General features: G+C 52.5%; 10 protein-coding genes across 10 annotated transcripts; 5 read left to right on the plus strand and 5 right to left on the minus strand.

The window, feature by feature from the left end:
- Positions 1–90: 90 nt before the first annotated feature.
- On the minus strand, positions 91–1032 carry AYO21_09427 (hypothetical protein; the record flags this gene model as incomplete). Its single annotated transcript, XM_022659361.1, has 3 exons — positions 91–713; positions 770–873; positions 932–1032. 3 exons carry the CDS (start codon positions 1030–1032, stop codon positions 91–93), a joined length of 828 nt encoding a protein of 275 aa, XP_022508300.1.
- Positions 1033–2050: 1018 nt separating this feature from the next.
- AYO21_09428 (hypothetical protein) lies at positions 2051–2575 on the plus strand (the record flags this gene model as incomplete). Its single annotated transcript, XM_022659362.1, has 1 exon — positions 2051–2575. One exon carries the CDS (start codon positions 2051–2053, stop codon positions 2573–2575), a length of 525 nt encoding a protein of 174 aa, XP_022508301.1.
- Positions 2576–2814: 239 nt separating this feature from the next.
- AYO21_09429 (hypothetical protein) lies at positions 2815–4488 on the minus strand (the record flags this gene model as incomplete). Its single annotated transcript, XM_022659363.1, has 1 exon — positions 2815–4488. One exon carries the CDS (start codon positions 4486–4488, stop codon positions 2815–2817), a length of 1674 nt encoding a protein of 557 aa, XP_022508302.1.
- Positions 4489–5909: 1421 nt separating this feature from the next.
- AYO21_09430 (hypothetical protein) lies at positions 5910–8760 on the plus strand (the record flags this gene model as incomplete). The annotated part of the gene is made up of 2 exons (XM_022659364.1): positions 5910–8523; positions 8600–8760. 2 exons carry the CDS (start codon positions 5910–5912, stop codon positions 8758–8760), a joined length of 2775 nt encoding a protein of 924 aa, XP_022508303.1.
- A 1123-nt stretch (positions 8761–9883) lies between these two features.
- AYO21_09431 (hypothetical protein) lies at positions 9884–10704 on the plus strand (the record flags this gene model as incomplete). The annotated part of the gene is made up of 2 exons (XM_022659365.1): positions 9884–9932; positions 10007–10704. The coding sequence occupies 2 exons, from the start codon at positions 9884–9886 to the stop codon at positions 10702–10704; spliced, it is 747 nt and encodes a 248-aa protein (XP_022508304.1).
- Positions 10705–11521: 817 nt separating this feature from the next.
- AYO21_09432 (hypothetical protein) lies at positions 11522–12923 on the minus strand (the record flags this gene model as incomplete). Its single annotated transcript, XM_022659366.1, has 2 exons — positions 11522–12759; positions 12839–12923. The coding sequence occupies 2 exons, from the start codon at positions 12921–12923 to the stop codon at positions 11522–11524; spliced, it is 1323 nt and encodes a 440-aa protein (XP_022508305.1).
- A 328-nt stretch (positions 12924–13251) lies between these two features.
- Positions 13252–15357, minus strand: AYO21_09433 (hypothetical protein; the record flags this gene model as incomplete). Its single annotated transcript, XM_022659367.1, has 1 exon — positions 13252–15357. One exon carries the CDS (start codon positions 15355–15357, stop codon positions 13252–13254), a length of 2106 nt encoding a protein of 701 aa, XP_022508306.1.
- A 1153-nt stretch (positions 15358–16510) lies between these two features.
- On the plus strand, positions 16511–17665 carry AYO21_09434 (ribokinase; the record flags this gene model as incomplete). The annotated part of the gene is made up of 2 exons (XM_022659368.1): positions 16511–17347; positions 17417–17665. 2 exons carry the CDS (start codon positions 16511–16513, stop codon positions 17663–17665), a joined length of 1086 nt encoding a protein of 361 aa, XP_022508307.1.
- Positions 17666–17838: 173 nt separating this feature from the next.
- Positions 17839–19549, minus strand: AYO21_09435 (hypothetical protein; the record flags this gene model as incomplete). Its single annotated transcript, XM_022659369.1, has 4 exons — positions 17839–17871; positions 17992–18941; positions 18993–19191; positions 19247–19549. 4 exons carry the CDS (start codon positions 19547–19549, stop codon positions 17839–17841), a joined length of 1485 nt encoding a protein of 494 aa, XP_022508308.1.
- Positions 19550–21243: 1694 nt separating this feature from the next.
- Positions 21244–22521, plus strand: AYO21_09436 (hypothetical protein; the record flags this gene model as incomplete). The annotated part of the gene is made up of 1 exon (XM_022659370.1): positions 21244–22521. One exon carries the CDS (start codon positions 21244–21246, stop codon positions 22519–22521), a length of 1278 nt encoding a protein of 425 aa, XP_022508309.1.
- Between the last annotated feature and the right edge of the window lie 520 nt (positions 22522–23041).

Below are 23041 nucleotides of genomic sequence, written 5' to 3' on the forward strand. Positions count from 1 at the left end.
TTCCAGAGTTCCGACATGCAGCCAGATTGTGCGCTCGGTATCCTTCCGAGCACCAGCAGTCACTGTTCTAAATTGATGTGCCGCCCTTTTTCAGCCCTTGACGCCCAAAAATAGCCATTTCGTCCCCAAAGTCGTGAGATTGACGTTCAGAATCGTGCACACCAGCCAAATCACGATCCATGCCAACATGGGCGAGAGTAAAAGCTGTGTGTGATGCAGGAAATGCAGTGCATTGTATCCCAGAAAGGTGATTAAACTCCAGTAGATTCCCGCGGCAAGGTAAAGCAAATTGGCGAAAAAGGTTGATGCATGGTTTTGATGGTTGATGATAGGCATGAGGATGTATTGGACGATATAAAGCAGCACGTATGGCGGGAAGAACGCCCGTATCGAGACATCAAAGCAGTATCCGAACTCCAGCACCTCAGCTCTTCTTGACCCTCCTGGAGGGCCGAACAGCCCTTGTTGGCGCCTGCGACCGGGAAGTCCGGCGATTCCAGGACCTAGAAGTCGGCCAACTAGATAATATGCCAGTGTTGATACAAGGAGAGATCCTGCCAGGAAGTGAATCACGACAAACATCAAGGCCAGCTTGACGACGGAAGCGAAGGACGGCGTATAGGCGAGCGACCAGGCGAAGGATGTGAGCAGGAGGAAAAAGGATAACAGGTAGGTGAAGGACGGATCAGGGCGGTGCCAGGTGTTTCTCGTCTCTGCCCATCTCTCTTAGCTTCGAGGATAAGCAATGTAGGCATTTGGGTCAACTCACGCTTGTGGTAATAGATGGACTTGAAGACCTTCTTCGGCGCAATGAGCAGATGTGTCATCTCCCACACAGCCATCTCGAAGTCCATCTGCGGAAACTTGAAGAGTCTGCCACATCATCTCGTCAACAACAATAGCTAGGGCCAAGAGTCGTCCTACTGCTTACCGCTTGAAGAAACGAGGCATGCGAATATCGGACCCCCCTGCAGTGGCGCCAAAGTGAGAGCCGCCATATTGACGCGGAGTAGTGATTCGGGGACTGCTCATCGGGCCAAAGGTAGGAAAGGTCTTTGGCTTTTGTCAACAGTCTGCAAAGGGAAAAGGAGTGCGAGAAGATGAAGATGTCAACATGAAGATGTCAACGAGAAGGTTGGGCTGCGAAATAATAATATGCCACCCACGGCCACCTCATCCGCATGGCCCACGCTGCTTTAACCAAAGTGCCAGCCTCGCACGTCATTCTGCTGCTTGTAGCCAACAAGAATTCGAAGAAGCCGTCATCGACTTTGCTCTACAGCTGTATAAATCTAGTCCCAATTCTCTTGCCTACCAAGGTATGTAGGCGTCCATCTCGACCGTTGAGTTTAAGGTCGATTTTCCGACCTTTCAACTCAGTGCTATTACATAGTCTAGCATGCCGCAGAGGTTAAGGTTAGGTCTACGCAGTCATCCCAAGTACGCGTACATGAATTATAGATCTGGATCCAGGCTAAGGTCGGTGAAATCAATGACCAGTAGCCAGACCTTTTGAGGCATTTTCATTCTATTGCAAAGGGTCCTGAAGAGTGTACGGTGTTTTGTGCGAACCGCAGCGCATCGTCCCTTGAGCCTCGCGCACCGGCAACATTCATTGTGGCTGTTTCCTGATGTAGAAATATCGAGACAAATCGGGTATAGCTCGAGGGTGGCAAGATATTCATCCCGTGTCTCAACCGCAATGATCCTGCCCATACTAGATATACTCTCCCTCATCGGGAAAATATCTCTCGAGAAAGGAAAACGATGTATGGGAGCCATTGGGCCACGTACTTGATCGCTCGCCCGTGTATGACAAATTGGATATCGTTCTTGGGAGCTTTTGGAGCATTGTAAAGCCCCGGGTTCCGTTCAGCCTTGTGTCTGGCAGGTGTATATAAAGGCGCAACTTCGTCACCAGAACGATAACATCAATCTCAACATCAGTGCCTCTCTGTACAAGCCACCACCGCATCAGAACCCAGTGAGAAACTCCATGCAGACGGCGAATCCTGCATCACGCCTAACAGCCATACACAAGCAAGCAACCATGTCCAGCCAAGACGTCACAGACATGTCGAAACCCTACATTCCTCTTGCTGGGAGCGCCGATGATGGCTGGTCCAGAGAGACAGAAGCCACAGCCACCTGTTTCTGTGGCGCCGTACAGCTGAAATTTCCCACCGAGAAGCCCGGGTTTGTTGATTCTTTCGTCTGCAATTGCACCGACTGCCGCAAGATCACCGCCTCAATGTTCGCGTCGAACTTCATCGTCGCCGGCGATCATGTCACGCACCTCCGTGGCAACGACAATCTGACCTCCTTCGCCCAATCCAAGACTATCGCCACGGGGCACACCATGGCCAATCATTTCTGTTCCACCTGTGGCACGCTCATGTATCGCATCAGCTCCGGCTTTCCAGACAAGCTTGTCATGCGTATCGGCACAGTTGACGACTTTCATTTGCACGAGACAAAGTTAAAGCCTCGAGTGGAGCAGTATGTTAAGGATCGGGTTAGCTGGCTGAAGGGCGCGGAGGGTGTTGAGCAGGTTGAGGGAGCTTGTTTCCGCTGACGCTGGCCGGTTCCGTTCTGGTATGCGCAGGTCTCAAAAGAGGCAGCTGGGTTGGGCATAGTGTAGTGCGTCTGCACTGGCTTATGATATCTAGTGCCTGAATTTTGGCAATGGTAGATGCTGAATCCACATGAATAGTCCAAGAAGGAAAAAAGCACTAGGATAGGTATCCATCAACATTGACATTATCTGCGCAGACGAAATCGATTCATTGATAACAATGGCGACTGGGCGGCTTATCAAGTCTCCACTGCCGCTGCCGCCTCTAGTGAATGGTGTCCCAAGCGCCGCAAGTCGTCTCTCTCGTGCTCATATATTCGATAATCTCCGCCCACACAGGGTTCAAGTAAGGACGGTGCCCGAGTTCGCTGTTTTGGCTTCTGCCAAGTCTGCAGATTCTTGTCCCAGTCGGACATTGTCGAGTGTAGCGTCGCCCGAATGGCAATGAAGGTCTCCTGCACATCGTTGATCCGAAAACCAGATTTCCCAAGATCATTTTTAGGGTTAACAGGATCTTGAAGAGTCATGAGATACTCCATCCCCTCGCGGGACCACTTTCGGCCTGGTCCTTGAAAAGCCCTGGGACGTGCGTTGGAGTGCTCCCTATCTGCTGTCTGGGACCGCACGACTGCTTGCTGATACCCTTTGTGCTTGCCGGCACGCACAACAATTTTTGAAAACAACTCGAGGGGTTCGGTGGAAATACCGTGTGTAGAAAAGTCGATGTCTGAGTAGAAATCTAGGAAGAAAAGAAACTGGTTGCCTACATCCGCGTGATGAAACTTGCCCTCGGAGAATTTCAATGCTGCGACTATCATCTGCAAGAGTGGATAGGACGTGACACCTCCATTGCTGCCGACTGTGAGTCCACGCATCTGTAAGAGTTGTTTCAGGACCTTGAAAAGACCTCGCAGGGACGGATATTCCTTCAAGCACGCTTTCACGTATTCGCGGCTGTCATACGTTCTGGGCGTAGACTGGATCTGGATAGGGAGGCCTGATGCCTTGTGCTGACAGAGTAGAATGGGCACGCGGGCTTGCTTGAGATAAAGCTGGACCTCGATTGGGCGAAAGTGGAAGAGATTGGTTGTTTTTGGAGGAGAACGAAACATCTTGTAGAGCTTGTTTAGTATGGTGAGAGATGATCCTTGCGCCTGCTCGTTGACTGAGCCAGGTCGTCCGGAGCTGGAGACGTTAATATCCAAGTCCGATAGGGGATCTGCAAGTTGGGTCGCCCTAGACCCAATCATATCGACGTGGAGGTCTCCCGCAACGTCCCTGACGCAGTCAACAAGATCATTGAAAGCGTCGTCCGCAGCGCGCTGCTCTTCTGTTGAAGGAGATGTGTACTTTTCGAAAGCCCGGATCTCATCACCAAGCTGCTCAACCGCGGACGAGTAGGAATTTGGGTCCGAGTTATGTAGATAACGAAGCCATGGAAGACGATAGTGACCTGGAGGATCTTTCTCGGCTTCATTTATCCGCCATAACAGATCTAGATCGCGACTCGTGCCTTTGAATCCCTTGAATGGAGCGAGTTCCACCCTTTTGAACCGCCCAGTCTCTTTTCGCACCACTGGGGTCTTGACCTCGAAAGATGGGAATTGTTCATCGGAATCACGTAGCCGGACGGATGAGCCATCATTGTAAGTCTTTCGAACGAGTGAAGCGCGATTTGCTTCACGATGAGCACGTAGGGTATTGTGCAGACTCTTAATATCAATGTTTGGTTCCGTGGTGAAAGCAGTTTGAGGATCTCGAGAAGAGATATGAACAGTGGCAAGCGGTACTAAGGTACCGACGAGGGATCTAGGTCGACGTTGCCGGAGACTTGGTGGGGGACTGAGGTAGAGGGAAGCATGACGACGGCCACAAGCGGCATTTCGAGAGAGGTACTCGTGGACTGGTGGCATGCAGCATAGGTGTGAGGAGAAGAGAATGCTCTGCAGATCCGGCCGACAGCAGGAGGAAATCGAAGGGGATTACTCGGCGAGCGCCAGATTCGACCTGTATTCTTTCAGAGATGGCAGAGTGGTCAGGCTGTGATGCGGTGACTCGATCTCGATGCGATATCACTTGCACTGCACATGCGCTTGAATTTTTGGATGTTCTGAAGAAAAAGCATCACAGGCTACTCGTCGAGGCGTCAAACCACGAGTAGCGGGTATTTTAGCGAGTGGCTTGGCGGCTGCCCGATTCAAGCTTGCTCGCCCCACAAGCGGAAAACCTAGGGGCCAACAAGGCTGCTTGGGCTGCCAGTTCAGGCGCGGGGCTTGCCCGACCTATTGTGTAGTACCGACTCGCCGAGTACTTATAGGCAGTTGTTTAGAGGGATCCACGCCTAAAATAATGATGCCCATAGCCCAGGCCCAGGTGGTTCTGCATTTCCACTCATTCCCATCATTCCCATCAATCCGAGCTTTTACCTGGTTAAGTCAGGCCGCACCTTGTTGCCCCTCTCTTACCACCACCCCCGTAACTTTTTCCCAACAGCGGTCACCAACGAATGATCTAGCAGCGTATCCTCACTGAACTTCCCAGTCTAGGGTAGGGATTTCTTCCACCTTCGATCTGAACCAGCAGATCCAGCACATTGCCTAGCACAGCCAATCCTCTTCCATGTAAAGCCTGCAAGAGCTCGAACAGACAGCACCGAGTGCCATACCTCACCCCATCCGACATTCCTGGTTAGAGTCCTGTGAGGCGTCAGAAAAGAGGAGGGAAAAGCATGTGCAATGGCAGTTACAATACTTGGGACTCTTCCCATATCTCTCTTGATGAAGCCACTTCCACCGTGGGCCAACACTTCTCGTCCCCATCATCCATCTTCAGCTATATGACACCCAAGACGCTTAGCAAGGTACATACTCGTATGACGAACCTGTTCGATCCGGGATTGCCTTCCGAGTGAACCCACAAACCCAGGGAGAGACCACGCCTGTAATCGGTACAAGTAAATCCAACCTCGCCCTCCACCTTGCTCCTTCTGTACGCCGACATCATCGCCTGAGCCTCGTGCCCGACCTTGTCAGACTCTGTGATAGCTTCTACAAAGGTACTTCCCGCCTCTCCTAATATCTACCACAATTCCTTGTCAACCCTGTGTGATCTTCACGTCTCGGCCTCCTGCGTTGTTATTTTTTACCTTTTATTCACCTACCCCGCTATCATCACTTGGGCTGCGTTACCTACACATCACTCGCTCACCGAATTCCCTGATCAGCGTTAATTTTCCTCATTCGGATGAAGAGGCTGATTCTAGCATTTCTAGCACTTTCTTCTTATATGTCCTAGTCCATCATCTCTGCCTCTGATTCATTTCAGCAGTGCTACCATGGTCACACATACAGCTTCCCCCAGTCAAGTCCTTCGTTCAGACAATGATCCTCCAGGCCCTCGATCGGGGTTGACAAGTGAACTGGAGAAGATATCAGAACAGGAGCGGCCCACAACCTCGTATTTCTCTCTGCCTCAAAAACAGTCTACCAATGAGTCGGCCGCTTCAGAATCACCCGCAGAGGTTGCAAGGGGGGCACGGTCCGGAAAGGAGTTACTACGTCGGCTCAGTCTTGTTGACTCTAGAGGTGCTGAGGCTTTGGAGGTCGACCCGCGAACAGCGTATCCTGGTTTGCGACTGAGTGGCAATGTCATCAGTGCTACTTTTTGTATCCCATATCAACTTACGCACAAAGGAAATGGTGAATGGGCGCTTTCCAACAGACGCGGCACCTCTGCACTGTTTGATTCATTCGCGCATCTCTCGTCGGATAAGACGCCTTGGAATCACACCTTGGTGGGCTGGACGGGCGAGATCCGTACGCAGCAACAGGCGAGGGCAATCAGCATCTTACAGTCTGATGCGGCGGCGGCAATTGCGACGGCACAAGCTCCCCATCCCATTAACAAATCTGCTGCACCCTACCCCGTGAACGGCACTACCTCGAATACTCATGTGCCTCATCCTGACCATTTGAGATTGCCTCGTTCAGACCGGAACCGTCTAGAGAAAATCCTGGCGCAGCATCCCAACGGCAAGGTTCTCCCTGTGTGGCTACCAGAGGGACAGGGAGACGAGGACGGCGACTACATTTTCAAAGACCAAAGCCGGTGGCGCAAATACGCAGAGCACGAACTATACACCCTTTTTCACTATCGACACCACGGTCCCGACGATGGCCGAGCTGAGAAGACTTCGTGGGCAGATTACGTGCAGATGAACCAGTGCTTCGCCGATCGAATCCTACACATCTATCAACCGGGCGATATTGTCTGGATTCATGACTACCACTTGATGCTACTACCAAGCATGCTGCGTCAACGCATCCCCAACATCTACATCGGTTTTTTCCTTCACATCCCATTCCCTAGTAGCGAATACATGCGATGTCTACCCCGAAGAAAAGATATCCTGACTGGAGCGTTAGGTGCGACAATGATTGGCTTTCAATCATACAGCTTCTCCCGACATTTCAACTCCTGCTGCAAACGCATCCTAGGTTTCGAATCGAGCTCGGCAGGTGTGGACGCATACGGAGCTCACGTCGCTGTGGACGTGTTCCCCATCGGCATCGATGTGGCAGCGGTACAGAAGACAGCTTTCGGCGACCCTGTAATAGAACAAAACATGAAAGCCTTGAAGAAAATGTACGCCGGCAAGAAGATTGTTGTTGGTCGTGATAGACTTGATACCGTCCGTGGGGTATCGCAAAAATTGATGGCATTTGAGATCTTCTTGGAACGATACCCAGAGTGGCGTGACAAGGTGGTTCTTATTCAGGTGACCAGTCCCACGAGCGTGATGGAAGAAAAGGTGGACGGGGCTCACAAGATCGAACACAAGATCTCAAATCTGGTCTCCAGGATCAATGGCCAGTACGGGTCGTTGAGCCATTCTCCAGTGCAGCACTATCCACAATATCTCTCGTCACAGGAATATTTTGCTCTTCTCCGCATCGCAGATGTGGGACTTATCACGAGTGTCAGAGACGGTATGAACACGACCAGTCTGGAATACGTCATTTGCCAGAAGAACAATCACGGTCCATTGATTCTGTCAGAATTTTCCGGAACTGCGGCCAGCTTGAGCAATGCCATCCACATCAATCCGTGGGATTTGGGTGGCGTTGCAGACGCACTGAAGCAGGCACTGGAGATGCCGGAAGCCCTAAAGAAGAGCAACCATGAGAAACTCTACAACTACGTGACAACTCACAATGTGGCGACCTGGTCAAACAGCTTTCTCAAACGGTTGCTCACCAACCTTACCTCATTCACACAGAGCGATCTGACGCCGGCACTGGATCGCAATCGAATGATCCAACAATACCATGCAGCAAAGAAACGGCTCTTCATGTTCGACTATGATGGCACACTCACACCGATTGTGAAGGACCCCAATGCGGCAATTCCATCTGACCGAGTCATCCGTACCCTCAAGGCCCTCGCCGCCGACCCACGCAATAATGTCTGGATCATCAGTGGCCGTGATGCCTCCTTTCTCGAAGAATGGATGGGTCATATTACTGAACTGGGCTTGAGCGCTGAGCATGGCTGTTTCCTACGACGGCCCGGGTCGGAAACATGGGAAAACCTTGCTGCAGCCATGGACATGGGGTGGCAGAAAGAAGTGATGGAGGTATTTTCTTATTATACAGAACGCACTCAAGGATCGTGGATTGAGAAGAAACGAGTTGCACTCACGTGGCACTATCGGCAGGCTGACCCTGATTTTGGCGCGTTCCAGGCAAGGGAGTGTCGCAAGGCCCTAGAGGAGAATGTCATGAAAAACTGGGATGTTGAGGTAATGAGCGGGAAGGCCAACTTGGAGGTGAGGCCGCAGTTTGTGAACAAGGGCTTCATCGCAACAAGGTTGATTAACGAGTACGGATACGCGAGGGGGGAACCACCAGAGTTTGTGTTGTGTCTAGGAGATGACCAGACGGATGAAGGTGAGTCTCTTTGCGCATATCCGCGGCGCCCTCCTTGGATGCAGGACACCATTTTACTGACTGCGACTTTGTCCAGACATGTTCCGCGCCTTGCTCAAGACAGACCTTCCCAAGGAACACGTCTTTGCGTGTACAGTGGGCGCCAGCAGCAAACGCACCCTGGCGACATGGCACTTGCTTGAGCCAAGCGATGTCATCGCGACCATCGCGGCATTGAACAAGGCCGAAAACCTCTAGGCTCCCGGGCGAAGGGATTATGATTGAGCACTCCTCTTCACTTAATGCCATCCATGGCGAAGTGACAATGGCAGCTGCGCCTTTCCTCGCCTGCAGGAACATTGATTTGCGGCTGTCATTCTCTGTCCACCCAAAAAACAAAGACCAAGACGACATAATTCATTGGAGAAGAAAAAAAAGAGCTTTACCAGACATTCAAGATTCAAATCATTGAGGACAGGGAACAACACAGAACAGATCACCGTGGTGGAGCTTTACGATTCGGGCATTCGATAGACCTAGCTCTTGGAACTGATATGACGATGACATTCACGTAGGATTTCAGGACACAATCTTGGCCTCGATGAACTGGGCCAGGAATGAGTGGCCAGTTGGTAGCTAAGTTGGTGAACTGGATAGGACACAAAAAGAGTAGATGGCCTATGTCGACGATTTACTTGGTCTGTAGTCGACAGTCTGGTCCCATACTTGGCCACACAAGATGGGCATATCCGGTTGACTTGGATGTGTTATTATTCTCTACCCAGTCATTTACGTCTTATTCTCAGATTTGCCAGAGGCACAAAGGGTAACAGAGCGGTTCGTGTTTAAGCTGATTGGTGGGACGAGACTTGTGGCTCCAGTGACAACTCAGCGGGCGGCGTCTGGCATCTCTGAATCATTTTTGTACTTGTTACTCTTGTTTTCCCCCTCTTCAGTACTTTCGACAGGTCACTTTTGCCCTCTTACTCACTACACTGCCGCAGGTTAGTTTTGTGCTACAGTCTCCTTTCTTTTACTGAGAAGAAGTCCAAGTTGGTTTCCCTATCTGCTCTGTGTGCCCTCTTCTTTTCCCCATTTCCCCCGCGTTTTGGGCACAAAGAAATCTTTTGGTTGCAGCCTCTGATGCCACCGCTCTTTGTCCCAGTCACATGCCTCCAGTTTCTGCTCCGTGTTCAGGCTGAATGGGCGTTTTACTGACTGTACTTCCAGAGAGAGTGCTTGAAACAGACTCACCTGCCGATCCAAGCGCTCTGTTGACCAGCACTTCGATTTACCCCCCTTGCACACCACTCCCCTATACCCCACCTCTCTTCTCGACCATCTATCTGCCCGAGGACCCTTGATCTCAACACTCTCCACCATGCCTCCACGAGGACGAGGAGGAAAATTCTCAAAGCCCACCCGAGGAGGTATGTACAGCCCGGTCCCAGCCTGGTTTCACCCAGTCTACTCCACCACACAGTTGGCTAAATCTGAATGATAGGAGGCAAACACTTCTCCCGTGACCTACAACCTTTGGACAAGGAGGGGAATCAGATGGGCATGTGGCGAGACCCGGCAGAAGGAGAAGAAGACGAGTCTTCAGAAGAGGAGGAGTCAGAAGGAGAATCTTCAGATGACTCTGGCGAGGGAGCCTCCTCAGCGCAGGCCCCGTCAAATGAGCTGACTCGAGAACAACGCAAGGAGCTAGCTCGCAAGAAGAAGCAAGAGGCTATCGCGAAGAAGAACCAGAAGACCGCGGCAGTGGGAGACTTGCCTAGTACTTCGGAGGAGGAGGACGAGGAGGAGGAAGACGATGACGATGATATGCCCGCCAATCCCAACCACACACAAAAGGCAAGGTCGCAAGCGCGGGCGGTCACGGGTGCCAGTGGTGAGGCACCGAAAAAAACAGAAAAGGAAAACCTCAGCAGGCGAGAACGAGAAGCCATTGCTGCTCAGCAAGCTAGAGAGCGATACCAGAAGCTCCACGCAGAGGGCAAGACGGACGAAGCAAGAGCCGACCTGGCGCGGCTGAAGTTGATCCGCGAACAACGCGAGGCCGCTGCCGCACGCAAACAGGCCGAGAAGGAAGAGAAAGATGCCCGTGACAAGGAGAAGAACGAGCGTGAGGCCAAGTTGAGAGAGGCGGCGCTGGGCACTGCTGGCGGAACCAAGGCGGCCAAAAAGGGGAAGAAATGAAGAACCAAAGACATTTCTGACTCTTGGTCGTTGTTCTTCAACCGGCCACTTGTACAGATGTGAGGAGATGCGCAGACGTGCATGTTGGATGTACACGACATGGCGAATCCGACCAAGGCCATGTAGATTGCACAGGGGAGGAGAAGCATCTTGGCTAAGGGACCGGGGCTACACGCACACACATTCCAAGATCGTCTCGAGGTCTTGCCTCTCTTTTGTTTCTGGGACTTTATGTTATCATTTGCATCAGCGGTAGGCGGGAAACGGAGGGACATAGAGCAGAGACGGTATGATGTGATACAATGACGACGACAACGCCGATGAGATGATGATGATGATGATGAGGCAGAGGGAGGGAAAGGGAGGACAAGGATGAGAGGAAGCGAGACGGACGACGGGCGTGATTGTAGAGTTCCAATCGAGCACACACAGACAACGCAGGAAGATGAAGATGAAGAGACTTCAATCCTTTCCCTTTCCCTTGGACCGCTTTCCTCTTGTCTTTTTGCTATTACTTCGATAAGCACTTAATAGTCAAGTCACCTATCCCCTTGGTACATTGTATGCATGGCATGAATCAATCGCTCGCTCGCTCGCTCGCTTAGAGTGACGCCAGACCTCCGATTCCGATTGCAGGAACTCGTAGCCCGTTCGTTTTGTTTCCCTTGTTCTGTTAATTTGGATTGGATTGGATTGGATTGGATTGGAATTCCCCTGTACAGCCAATCTGCGCACCCATGATGGACACATGCATCGATATGCACACACACATATACACTTGACTGATTCTCCTCTCGGGCTCCTCTCTTTTCCATCATCAGTGTCCACGCCCTGCACCAGCACCACCATTGTACCAGGCGGGAAACAGGTCTCGGGACGAGTACATGCTGGCGCGCAACTTGTACTCGTTGCCGCTGCTCAGGCCGAGGTGGGTGTAGGCGTCGCACTTGTAGTAGATGGTCCTGAGACCGGCGTTGCGTCCGTCAAGGTCGATGTTGCTGCTGAGCAGGCCCAGGTCTTTCATGGCCTGCAGGACGCGCTTGACGTCTGCTTGGTCGGAAAAGTCGCGCGTGTAGATGCATATCAGGCGTAGGCCGTTGTCTTTCCCATCACCACCACCGTCATCGATATTGTCGTCATCGACCACCATCTCTCCCTCGCCTTTGGCCGTCGCGACCTTGGCTCCGGTACCCAACTTCCCGTCCCACACACCGCGCGCAACGACCGCCCATACCGTGTCAACTTCATCGTCTCTGGGAAACAGCATCCACTTGCCCGCCGTGACCCGGTGTGCCTTGGCTAGCTCCCTAATGTCGGATTCCAACTGAAGGCGATCGGGACGCAGCATGCGCGTGATCGACCCGGGTACTTTGCCGGGGTTCTGAAGTTCCGTCTCATGTTTGCGGGAGAGATATCTTTCCAGGAGACGCGTCCCGAGTTGGCGGAACGTAGCGACATCACCACTGCTGAATTCTGGGTCGGTGCTGGTGCTGGTGCTGGTGCTCGTGCTTCGTGACTCTCCTGCTGACCGTCTGCTAGGTACTGGGTCAGGGTACGGGTTCGCAATCCAGATCCACGGCTGGCGTCCAGCTAAGCTAGACGTCGTGGTCGACGGGGGCAAACGGGCGAGGAAGTCGGAAACAGACTCTGAGAGCTGTTTAGCAGAAGGGATGCCCTCGTAGAAATTCCGCGGCGGCGCGCGGCGATCGTCTTTGCCATCCTCGTCCTCTGTGTCAGGATCGGGGCTCGCTGGGGCTTTGACCTTGGTGTCGATGTCCATTTCTCCGTCTCCATCTCCCTTCTTTCCATCTCCATCGAAACCCACGCGAATTTCCCCTTCCGCCTGCTGTGGCCCGGCCTTTCCATCGTCTATTTTGCGCTCCGCTTGCTGTTGCTTCCTCAGAGCAAGTTCTGCGCGCAGTCTAGCGGCTTCGAGCCACGCCACCCTGCCTTTGGCGGCATTCACTTGGGTGGACCACTCGTGGACGGCCCAATATTTTTGGGGATCGTATGATGCGGCCAGCTTTTGGTATGTGGACTTGGTCTCCACGCTCCCTGCGTAGCAGAGATGATATCAGATCAGGGAAAAAAGGAAGACCGAAAAGACAAGATGTCTTCGTAGCCCGCAACTCACCGTGGAAGTCGGATTCATCACTGAACACGTCGTCTGCCATCATGGACGCTTCAGAAGCAGTACTGGACAAAGATTCAGGTGCCATGATTTTCAATGGGGAGAGATTCACACAATGTACAAAAGACAAGTCAAGTCAAGACATCATGTACATTTTGAAATCAATCAAACAAAATACAAACTCCCGCCGAGACATCCTGTAGCAAACACTTCACACGCTGGGAGGCGCGACTGAAAATAGAAACGAAGACAAGGCCAAAGGCAGCAGAGTTGGTCGCGGCCAGCTGCTGAGGTTGAGGTTGAGGCTAGCCATCAGGCTGAAACACAACTAGCTACAATAGACGAAGCCACATCAACCGGGGGGTGGCTCCCTTGGGGGCTTTCATGCCCCCCATGTGCATAACACAATGCCTCTATCAGATGACTTTTGCAATGGCCCGGAGAGACTCGAGAGATTCCATCTCCAACTTGAGCGCGTACTCGTGCTCATCCATATCTCCCGCCATGTCTGGATTGCTCTCAGTCGCCGTCATGTTTTCAACCACACCAAGAAAACTCTCTACTATCCTTGCATATCCAATGCCTGCGGCCGCCTTCAACGCCCTGAGAATCTCGTTGTATGAGGTAGGTTTCATCGTGGGCGGCCTGGGACTGTGTGCTCCGCTCATGTTGGAGAGTAGTAGCTGATGTCGCAGTTCCAGAAGGTCAAAAGCAGGGCTGTCGTCGCCAACTTCTTGGTCGACAGAGTGCACGCTCTTTCGCAGCTTCAGATCGCGACTAGGCCTCTCCCTCAAACTATCACGGCTCTGTCTATTGATCGAGTTGGACGATGACCTCGGCGTAAGCGTGGATGACGACGACGAAAACAAGAAATCCGGATACTTGTAAGTGGCATCCGACACGCCTACACCAGGCCGCAGGCTTCTCGACCCACTGCGCAAAATGTCGGGCAGACTAGTCCACAATCCGAGTTCAAGGAGGACGCAACCGACGCTGAAGATGTCAAAGCTCTTGCGATACGAAACTCTGGAGCTCCCCATCGACAGTGGATGTCGGTAGAGATCGTTCTCAAAGTCGGACTCGGTAGGCTCTGTGAGTTCGTTAGGACTGTCTACTCTTGCATAGACGTAGCCGGCGACATAGATGGGCGAAAGCAAGATATCCTCATCGGATGCGTTGTCCGATTGAGGTCCACGTATAAATAGGATGTTGTTGGACCGAAGTTCCTTGTGCAGCCAGTCGGCGGTATGGATCTGTAGCAACGTCTCCAAGAGCGTGATGGCGTAGGACAGCCGAAGATTGAGTGACGGGATTTCCATCGGTCGTTCTAGCATGTCTCGCAATGTATGCATACTTGGCAACGGTGGGAGATCCATATGTCTCTTGACTGGGCTCTTCTGCATTGTCGCAGGATAGACACCAAAGGGAAGATCGAAGACGTAGGCATATCGGTCTTTTGCAGCCCAGTCTTTGATGTAGCCACGGCAGGGTAAACTGTGGAAGGACTGATCTAGTTCGTGCAAGAATGCTGAAACCCGGTCCACTCGATTCTCAAGAAGTGGAAGCTTGATTCCGCCACCACCGCTTTTCCATTCGAGCAGGACAGGCTCACGCGCATACCAGGCAAAGTAACGATGGCCCTCCATTCGTGATGGTGGAACGATGAGCTCCTTCGACTTCAGCCTCATCGACTTTGACGAGGAAGAAGACAAAGACGCGACCGACAGACTGGAGAGGGAAGAGTGCGAGTCCTTCAAAGTTGATGGTCTCCCAGATTCCGGCTTCGGGATGAGTGTATGGTTGTCTGTGCATGTATCTGCAACTCCCAGAAGGAGACCTTGTCGTTTCAAGCGAGCGGCTGCAGGGATGGCTCCCTTGGAGAAAGAGCGGTTGTGGTCGTGACCGATAACACCCAACTCTTGTTCGTTGGCTGTCTTGACCACGGTGGTCCTGAGGAACACATCAAATGCCTGTTCCATCTTGACCTGCCTTTCGTGTTCAAGGAACTGTTGGAGCTTGTCAACCAAGACTTTCACATCATCCATCAATGTGCGAACGTTCTTCTCGTCGAAAGCAATCCAGGTCCACTTTCTCCAGTTTGTTTTGTGCTGAAAAAGCTCAGACAGCGACTTTCGGGGTTGTGAAGATAGCCTGACGCCCATGGGATTTCCCTCGTCGAGGTCGAGGATTTCCGAACCCTCCCTTATCTCCAGGTTGTATCTTTTCCTGAGTTCATTCACATCAAGCAGTAGTCTCCGCAATTGATCCAAGATCTTTGGCACATAGCGAGCATCTCGGGCATGCACCCGTAGGTCTGGCGGATCCTCAAACAAACCTGCTTCTTCGGCCCAGGTCTGAAATTTGTGCTGTTCGAGCTCGATCATGAGGCTCACGACCGCCACATCACGGTCATGGCTGCGCGCCCGACGTAGCAGGGTAAACCCTTTGATGCAACCTTGAACACAGGCAAAGGACAGGGTCAACAGGCCAGCAATGCCTGCAGCTGCATCCAGGCCACTCATGTTGAACTACCGGCACATGGCAAAAGTTGACCAACGGCAATCACAACGACCTGTTTCGAGCAAATTCAGAAGATATTGTGCCAGCTGCTGACTTGCAAGCGTAAGTATCAGTGGTTCGTGAGGCAGAAGGCTAGCGGCTCGATGTGGTTCTGTATCTGTGATTGCTGAGAATCATTAGACACGGATCGGTTATACTGGAATACCGGTCAGCCGTCTTCCATCTTGTTTTGGCCGCGTGGGAGAAGGACACGGCGATGGCAGGTAGAGTCGATTGTTCTTCTGTCAGGACGAAGGTCCTTGGACTTGAGGAGCGCTCATGGCAAGACTGCTTGGGAGACTTCAACGAGTACTTCCACAAGGGAATTCCGCCGCATATATAGCCCCCGCCGGAAAGGGTGTCGTACATCTTGCAGGCGGCTGAAATCCAGGATCAAGGGTCGGGTCTGGCCCTCATGCTCTAGTGCTCTTGAGGGCGTCTCCAGGGTTGGGATAGCTTTCCTCTTTGCAGTTGGAGAGCCTGGGTGGTGCGATTGGCAAAGGTCGGAGGGGCGCAGGTGGGAGAGAGTCTTGACAGGCTTCAGGTCATGGGGGACGGCATGAGGCATGAGGCATGAGGGCAGCCCGTCAAAGTCTCAAACTTGTTCCAGACCTCGTGCATAAAATCCCTACAAGGAGCCAACCATTCTTGCCAACGCACAGCCGCCACTCACCTACAAGTTGGCACTCTGGCTTCATTTCGTTCGAGGTGCGGAGGATGGCACCACTTCCGCAGCCTATCACTTCCCACTCCCTCTCCCGCACAGTAGCCAACAAGGCATAAATCTGCCTTGTCATGCCAGGTAGGGTTCGCAAGGTTCGCCATGGATTCCGATATCCTGATGGCTAAAATACTCCAGCCTCACCGGTTATAGACATGACTCAATATCACTTCACCCTTAGACATCGGGCGCACTAACTTCATCACAGTGGAGAAAGCACTATGCGGCGCGGGCTCGATCGTCTTATCATCTGGAATTCCACCGTTGCTGTTCTGTCTACCCGAAGCACTTGAGCTCGATTGGTCGGTTGCGGCAACCAGGGTCTCTTCTCTCACCTTGCCCTTTATCAACGTGGAAGAGTACGCGTCAAGTCCGGACACACCACCCCTCCGACCATGGGCCGTTCTGGCTCGATGGCTCCGCGGCTCATCTCCGTTGTCGGGTCTCTCCATGTTGACCGTATCATGATCACCGACCGTATACCGGATCGTGGAGAAAGCTACAAGGCAAGACAATATCATGAGACACTGGGAGGGAAAGGGGCAAACTCGGCGATCGCCGTCTATCGAAGCAGCCATGCCCGACCCTCCGAGGGCAAATTAACCTCATCCGATGAGAGAATCGACTATTCCAATGGCAAGGAGATTGAAGTATGTATGATCGGCGCGGTGGGAGATGACAAGTATGCGCAAATGTTTGAAGACGCGCTGCAAGAGAACGGAGTCGATGTGTCGCGCCTTCAGAAGGTGGATGGACCGACAGGAATCAGTTTCGTCCTGGTGGAATCCGCCAATGGAGAGAACCGATGTATCTTTGCCAGCAACGCAAATGATGCATTGTCGGTCGACTATTTTGCCAACCTCGACAGTCTTGCCAACGGGCGGCCACCGGATCTAGTCATTGCACAGATGGAAATTGATCGCACCGTGGTTGAGCAGATGATCGAAACGGCTGGCGCAGCAGGTATCGAGTTCTTGCTCAACGCCGCACCGGCCAACTACATCCTGAGCCACTACTACCCGCTGATCACCCATTTGCTGGTAAACGAGACGGAGGCAGCGACTATGTCTGGCCGTGAAGTGGAAGAAGTGAATGAAGAGACCTGGCAAGAGATTACCGAGTACTTCCTTGGGAAAGGGGTGACGAACGTGGTCCTGACCCTGGGAGCACGTGGAGCCTTCTTTGGCAGAGCCGACGAGTTTGGCCATGTGCCGGCTTTCAAGGTCGACGTGGTAGATTGTACAGGGGCAGGGCAAGTTTTGATGTGGTTGGGACCAGTACTATGAACGAATGCTGACAAGAATCTCAGGGACACATTCACAGGGGCGTACGCAACAGATTATCTGCGACAGAAGCAGATGGGACAATGGGATATCAGAGAGGCAGTTGTTCGTGCTTGTAAAGCCGCAGCATTGACAATCACACATCTCGGTGCCCAGGAAGGAATTCCTTGGATGGACGAAATTGACAATTTCGAGGAACACGAATTGTCTCGGGCAGGACTGGAGGCTGCGTCCCAATCTGCCACGAGTGCTTCAGAAGAGCTGTGAGCAGAGCAAGGAAAGATTCATACCACGTATAGTCATACCAAAGTTGGAAGCCTGACGGCTACCGAAGAAACTGGCTAGAAGACCCGCTCAAGATGTTGCCACAGGATCATGCTTCTCCCATCATGCGCAACTAAGGCAAAACAATGCGTCTCCCTCATGTCGAAAATTTCGCTTCACCACGCGTGCTTCTGGTCTTTGCGTGTGATCTTCAGATAGCATGTTCTAGAGACGCCCCAACAGATAAGTCAGCAATATGGTCTTGTTTTTGCGAAAGAAGTGGACGCGACTGGATTGAAGAGTCTGACAGGGACTCTCAAAAAACATACCATTGTCTGCTCCAGCAAAAGAGACCTGACTTCTGGAGGCCCAACATTGTCAGGGAGGTCCAGAAGCCAGGTATTCACGACCTCTAGGTTTGTCCGGAAGGCATACCCATTGTCGACATGAGGGAGAAAGCGAGCATCACGGTACTCTTGCAATGATCTGTGCTGCCGTACCGTGAGCATTTCGCTGAAGACACAGCCTAGAGCAAAGACGTCGGCCGCTCGTCCTCGCTGCTGCAGTGGCTCTGGCGGCCAGTACACTGGTGTGCCCACAATGTACTCCTCTGTCGAGGTGCTGCCTTCCATCAAGGAGAAATCTATCGCACTACCAAAATCTGCCAGGTAAGGCTGATGATCCCGGATCAGTATATTTGAGGGTTTGATGTCCTCGTGTTTGACTCGCTCCTGATGTGCATATGCCAGTGCTGAGGCCAGGCAACCGAACCACTGATCGAGGTGCCTCGTCTCTGTCCGGGGGAACCCGGCACAATTCACTTCCAAGAAATGTCGAAGATCGTAGTCGCCCACCGGGAGCATGATGATGGAGAAGGTAGTTTCGTCCCTGACGTAGAAAAGGACAGAGGCAATATGATGGTGGCGGAGCTTGTGCATGATGGCCACTTCGTTTCGGACCTGCTGTTCGATGATGTTCCTCGCACGATGGCTATTTTGGACCCGGATGGTTTTTTGAGCATAGATGCTGTTTGTAGAGACCTCGCGGACCTTTGAAACTTGGCCATATGTGCCCGTGCCCAATGGTTCAAGCCACTGAAAGCGTGCGCTTGTAGTCAAGCCAGGAGACAGATGGCTCAAGCCCGGATTTGGCAACGGAGGCAGAGACCTAGTTTCTTCTTCTCCAAAACGTTTCACCACCTCTTTCCAGTCTTCCAGTGACGATTCAAACAGCTCAGCTGCAGTCTCGGCTCGGGAATGAAAGGTGTCGAACGTAAGACCTATTGCCATCAGTCTCGGGCCTTTCTAGATTATGCATGAAACTGCCTCACCAGGGGGATGTGACGCGAAGTGACTTAGCATGATGCTGTAGCACTCTATATACTCTCTGAATACGACCTGAAGAGGTTCTTGCACACGGGGTCGGGTTGGAAATTGCGGTAGTTGCGGTCCGAACGGTTTGAGGGCTTGATTGAGGGGGTTCAATTGTTCGAAGAGGTCTTTAAGTGACAATCCTGCGTCAAGAGCGGCCTGAGTCAATTAGCCATGGGTGTCAATCTTGAAGAGACGTCCGACATGAGCCGACCTGGATGGTTGCAAAAGCAAGTTGCCAGAACAAATCGCTAAGTGTGTCAGGTGGCTGGAGATTTTGTGCGCTATCTATTGTGCTGGTAAAGGTTGTAATCGTGCCATGCTGTCGAGAGAACAGGTTAAGCAGGCGCTGAGCATTTGGTTCATAATGGTCGTTGCAGAGCGACTCAAAATTGGTCCTGAACTCTGCTTCGTTGGAACAAGGAGTCGGTGTCTGTTGGTCGCCCAGTGCTGTTTCTTTCAAATCCGCGATGAGACTGGACCACGTGTCGGATGGGGCTTCTGATTCAGAAGACATGAGACAGCCTGGCCGTCGCAAGGGATTTGGTCATGAAGCAGGCTTGGGCAGGAAAGGCACTATGCTGTGCTTCTGATTGCATCTCTTCTTTGGAGTTGTCACCAGGCAAAGAGAAGGGATGGAACGATTACTCTCCAACGATTCCTTTGACGGCCTCATCGGGCGCAGGCACTACATCACAGCCGCGCTTGGGACCACCAGGACTTGACCAGCTAGCCCTCACATGTTGAGCGCAGTGTGCCTCGAGCCGAGGGGTAGCCCGATAGGCTCTTATCATGTGGCTAGACATTCTAGCCACATCCAATCATGCAGCCAAGGTCAAAAAACACAGACACAATCCGCGAATGACACGAGTGGAATTTTGCAAAGACACAGCCATCGTGGTTTAATGTGTTAAGAGGGACTCGGAATTTGACCAGGACATGGCTTTTTCCAGTCCACTGGCATGGCGTGGGAAATTGTCACAGGCTTTTGATGAAGTCGAATTATCAAAGAAGTATCCGCAGTGGAGGGAGACAGCCTTTGATGGGTCCAGCCGTCTCTGGTTAGGGCCGTCCCGTCGACTTGTTTGGAGTCTGGAGAAAACAAAGCAGGTAATGGAATAGTTCATGGAGGAGGGATGGCAGGGAGGATGGGTCCGGGAGTGTCAGGTTTCGGGCTGGCGTCTGAAGGGGAAAGCCCTTCAGGTACAAAAGGCCAGCATCCTCACCCAGCTGGTTGGTCCATTTGTTTGCGCTCCTCCTTTGCTCAGGATTTCTGTCTCCGGGAGGTTCGACTAGATGTCTGGCATTAGCTCGGTTCGTGGAGAGAGATATCGGTGAGAGGAGTTGCAGCCGGGTGTCAAGCCTGGTTCGGGCTCAGCAGAAGATGGAAGCAGGAGTTGGTCACTGTTCAATTGATGCAGAAGAATGCTTGGGATCTTCCTCATAGGGACGACCAACAAGGCCAACTGGGAGAATTGGTGAGTGCAGCCACGTGACCTCGCCAGCACCTTCCCCCTCCAGCTGCGCATCTCGTGCGCCTTTCGTCGTCCCCCACAATTTCCCCCACAATGCATCATCATCCTTCTTTTCTCTATTTTTTTCCCACGTCTCCTCCACTGGTGGTGAAACCAGTCCTGGAGCTTGCATGATGCATCCTAGGTAGGCACAATCTTCAGCTCTACTGGTCGTCTCATCATTCGTTTTTATCCAGCACCTGTCTCGCTTCCCGCCTTGAGATCTTCCAGGTAACCAGCGTCCCCGTCACTGGCCAACCTACCAAGTCGCGACATAAAAGACCCTCTGAGCACGAATAATCTTCTGCGCTCCTTTCAATTCTGTCACGAGGAACTAGACGAAGCTCTGTCATCTGGCGCATGCAGGCTTCCGCTGGACGACCACCTTGCGAGCTTCTCATCGACCCGACCATCAAGAAACAGAGACAACAGCGTAATTGACAACAGTTCCCAGCCTGTGACAGCCGCTACTACATTGGTACATATGAACTCCACGTCGCCCCGAGGTCAAGCACCATTTGCCAACATTGGCCTGTGCGACTGATGCTTCGTACGAAGACAATTCGACCTACGAAGGCTGAATCCTAAGGCAAGGATCATATACCAGGCACCATATAATATTGGCCCTTTGTTCTCAATCCGGTCTTCCCCATAATATCTGCCAGGTCCAAGCCTCATCGGGCCACTCCCCGCCAGAATGGCCACGAAAACCGACTTCTCAACGCCTGATATACCTCAGTCTACCGCTACATTTTACGTCTCAGCTTGCACGCGCATCAACGCCCCTGCAAGCCTAGTCTTTCGCACCCTCCGCAACACCGAGACCTGGAAAGACTGGAATCGCTGGATCCCCCGTGTAACAATCACATTTCAACCAGACGACGAAGATGACGCCACGTTGGCCGAAATCGAGGAATTGGTGAGAAACACTTCGATTGCGGTGAATTTTGATTCCGATATTACGGATGGAGCAGTCATGCCGGGACCATCAGTGGAGCACTCTACGGCGCATCGAAGGCGAAGTGGTGGTGGTGGTTGGAGCGCGGGGAACGGAGGCGCCAGTCCGGCGCTCCCTGGGAGCAGACAGTCCGGCAGCATTGATCGGCCTCTTAGTCCACCACCGGTGACAAGGCAGAGATTAGCAAGCAACGCCAGCAGACTCTCGGGAATCTCGCAGGACGGCGTGGATGGGCCGTCACGGTCAAATTCAATGGCAAACACCAATGGCACTGGGGCGTTGTCTGCGGCCCAAAAGTATCAGGCCGCAACTGAAGCACGAAGAGCCTCCTTAACCCCCGGCCAATCACCACCTGCTCCAACAGATAAAGGCACAAACCCCAATTCCGTTCTGCTCGAGTCTCCTGGGAACGCCTCTGTTCTCATGCCAGCACCTGCCAATACCCAATCGACCGCCCTTGCAGCCAAAGCTTCCCGACGGAAATCCGCGGCCAGCTCCCAGCACAGGAGACAGCTACATATCAATGCCCTCTACGGTGAACCCTCTGTGCGGATCCAATTGGGCACCAGGATGACCTTACACATGAGAATGAAACTACCCCACAGCAAGGAGATGAAGGAACAAGCCGTCGTCGTGACCGAAGTCTCCCGTCCAGACGATCCGCAAGACGACCCAGGACAAGCTGCCCTTCAGCGCACGCAGACCCATACGGCCTCTATATCCGGTGTGTACAGACTGGTGTGGAGCAGCACCGGCTCTTACAACCCCCCAAAGAGCTACCCTCGATTTTTGTTGCAGACGCAACGCGTACACGAAATACGACCGTACACCTCTGGCGACGGCAAGGAAATGTGCGAGTACTGGGACTGGGAGTGCCAGAAGGGCATGTTGTCAAAGAGGAACAAGAAGGAGAGTGCATACATGGAGGAGAGGATGGTGGAATGGGGGAGGATGCTCGGCGAGTTCTGCGAGAGTATGGGCGGCGCGGTTGAGAGGCGAGATTTCAGCGTCGGATGAGTTTGCTCGAGAGCCAGAAAGATTGGCCGCGAAGCGTGCTGGGCGTCGAGGCCCACTTGCGAAGGTCTTGAATGTACGGCGATCTGACGACGTCAGGGTCGACAGTTAATTTGTGGCCGGGAGACGCGGTGACGCTCGAATGATAATGACCATGGCTGACACGACGCCAATTTCGGCGAAAGCAGGTGGAATGAGTTCTGTGGCCAGCCAGCAGCAGCTTTATAGGGAGCATGGCCGTATACTGTAACAGTCAAGATCACAGTCCGATATCTGTGACGTGCCATGCACCGGGTCTCATAATATACCTAATCAATCAACCAGATATGCTAGGCTGTGCAGTAAGGCAGTAATTCAGTCTGGAGCGAGAATCATCCTTCCATTCTTGCGGTGGTGGTATGGGCTGATTAGGTATGATGATATACATACACAGACACGTCAACAACACATTCAGAGCGAAGCCGAGTGGTGGTCTTTATGTGGAAGAAGAAGAGACCATGGTATATCATATTATATCATACTT

Source organism: Fonsecaea monophora (genome assembly GCF_001642475.1).
Source record: "Fonsecaea monophora strain CBS 269.37 chromosome Unknown Scaff93, whole genome shotgun sequence".
NCBI lineage: Eukaryota > Fungi > Ascomycota > Eurotiomycetes > Chaetothyriales > Herpotrichiellaceae > Fonsecaea > Fonsecaea monophora.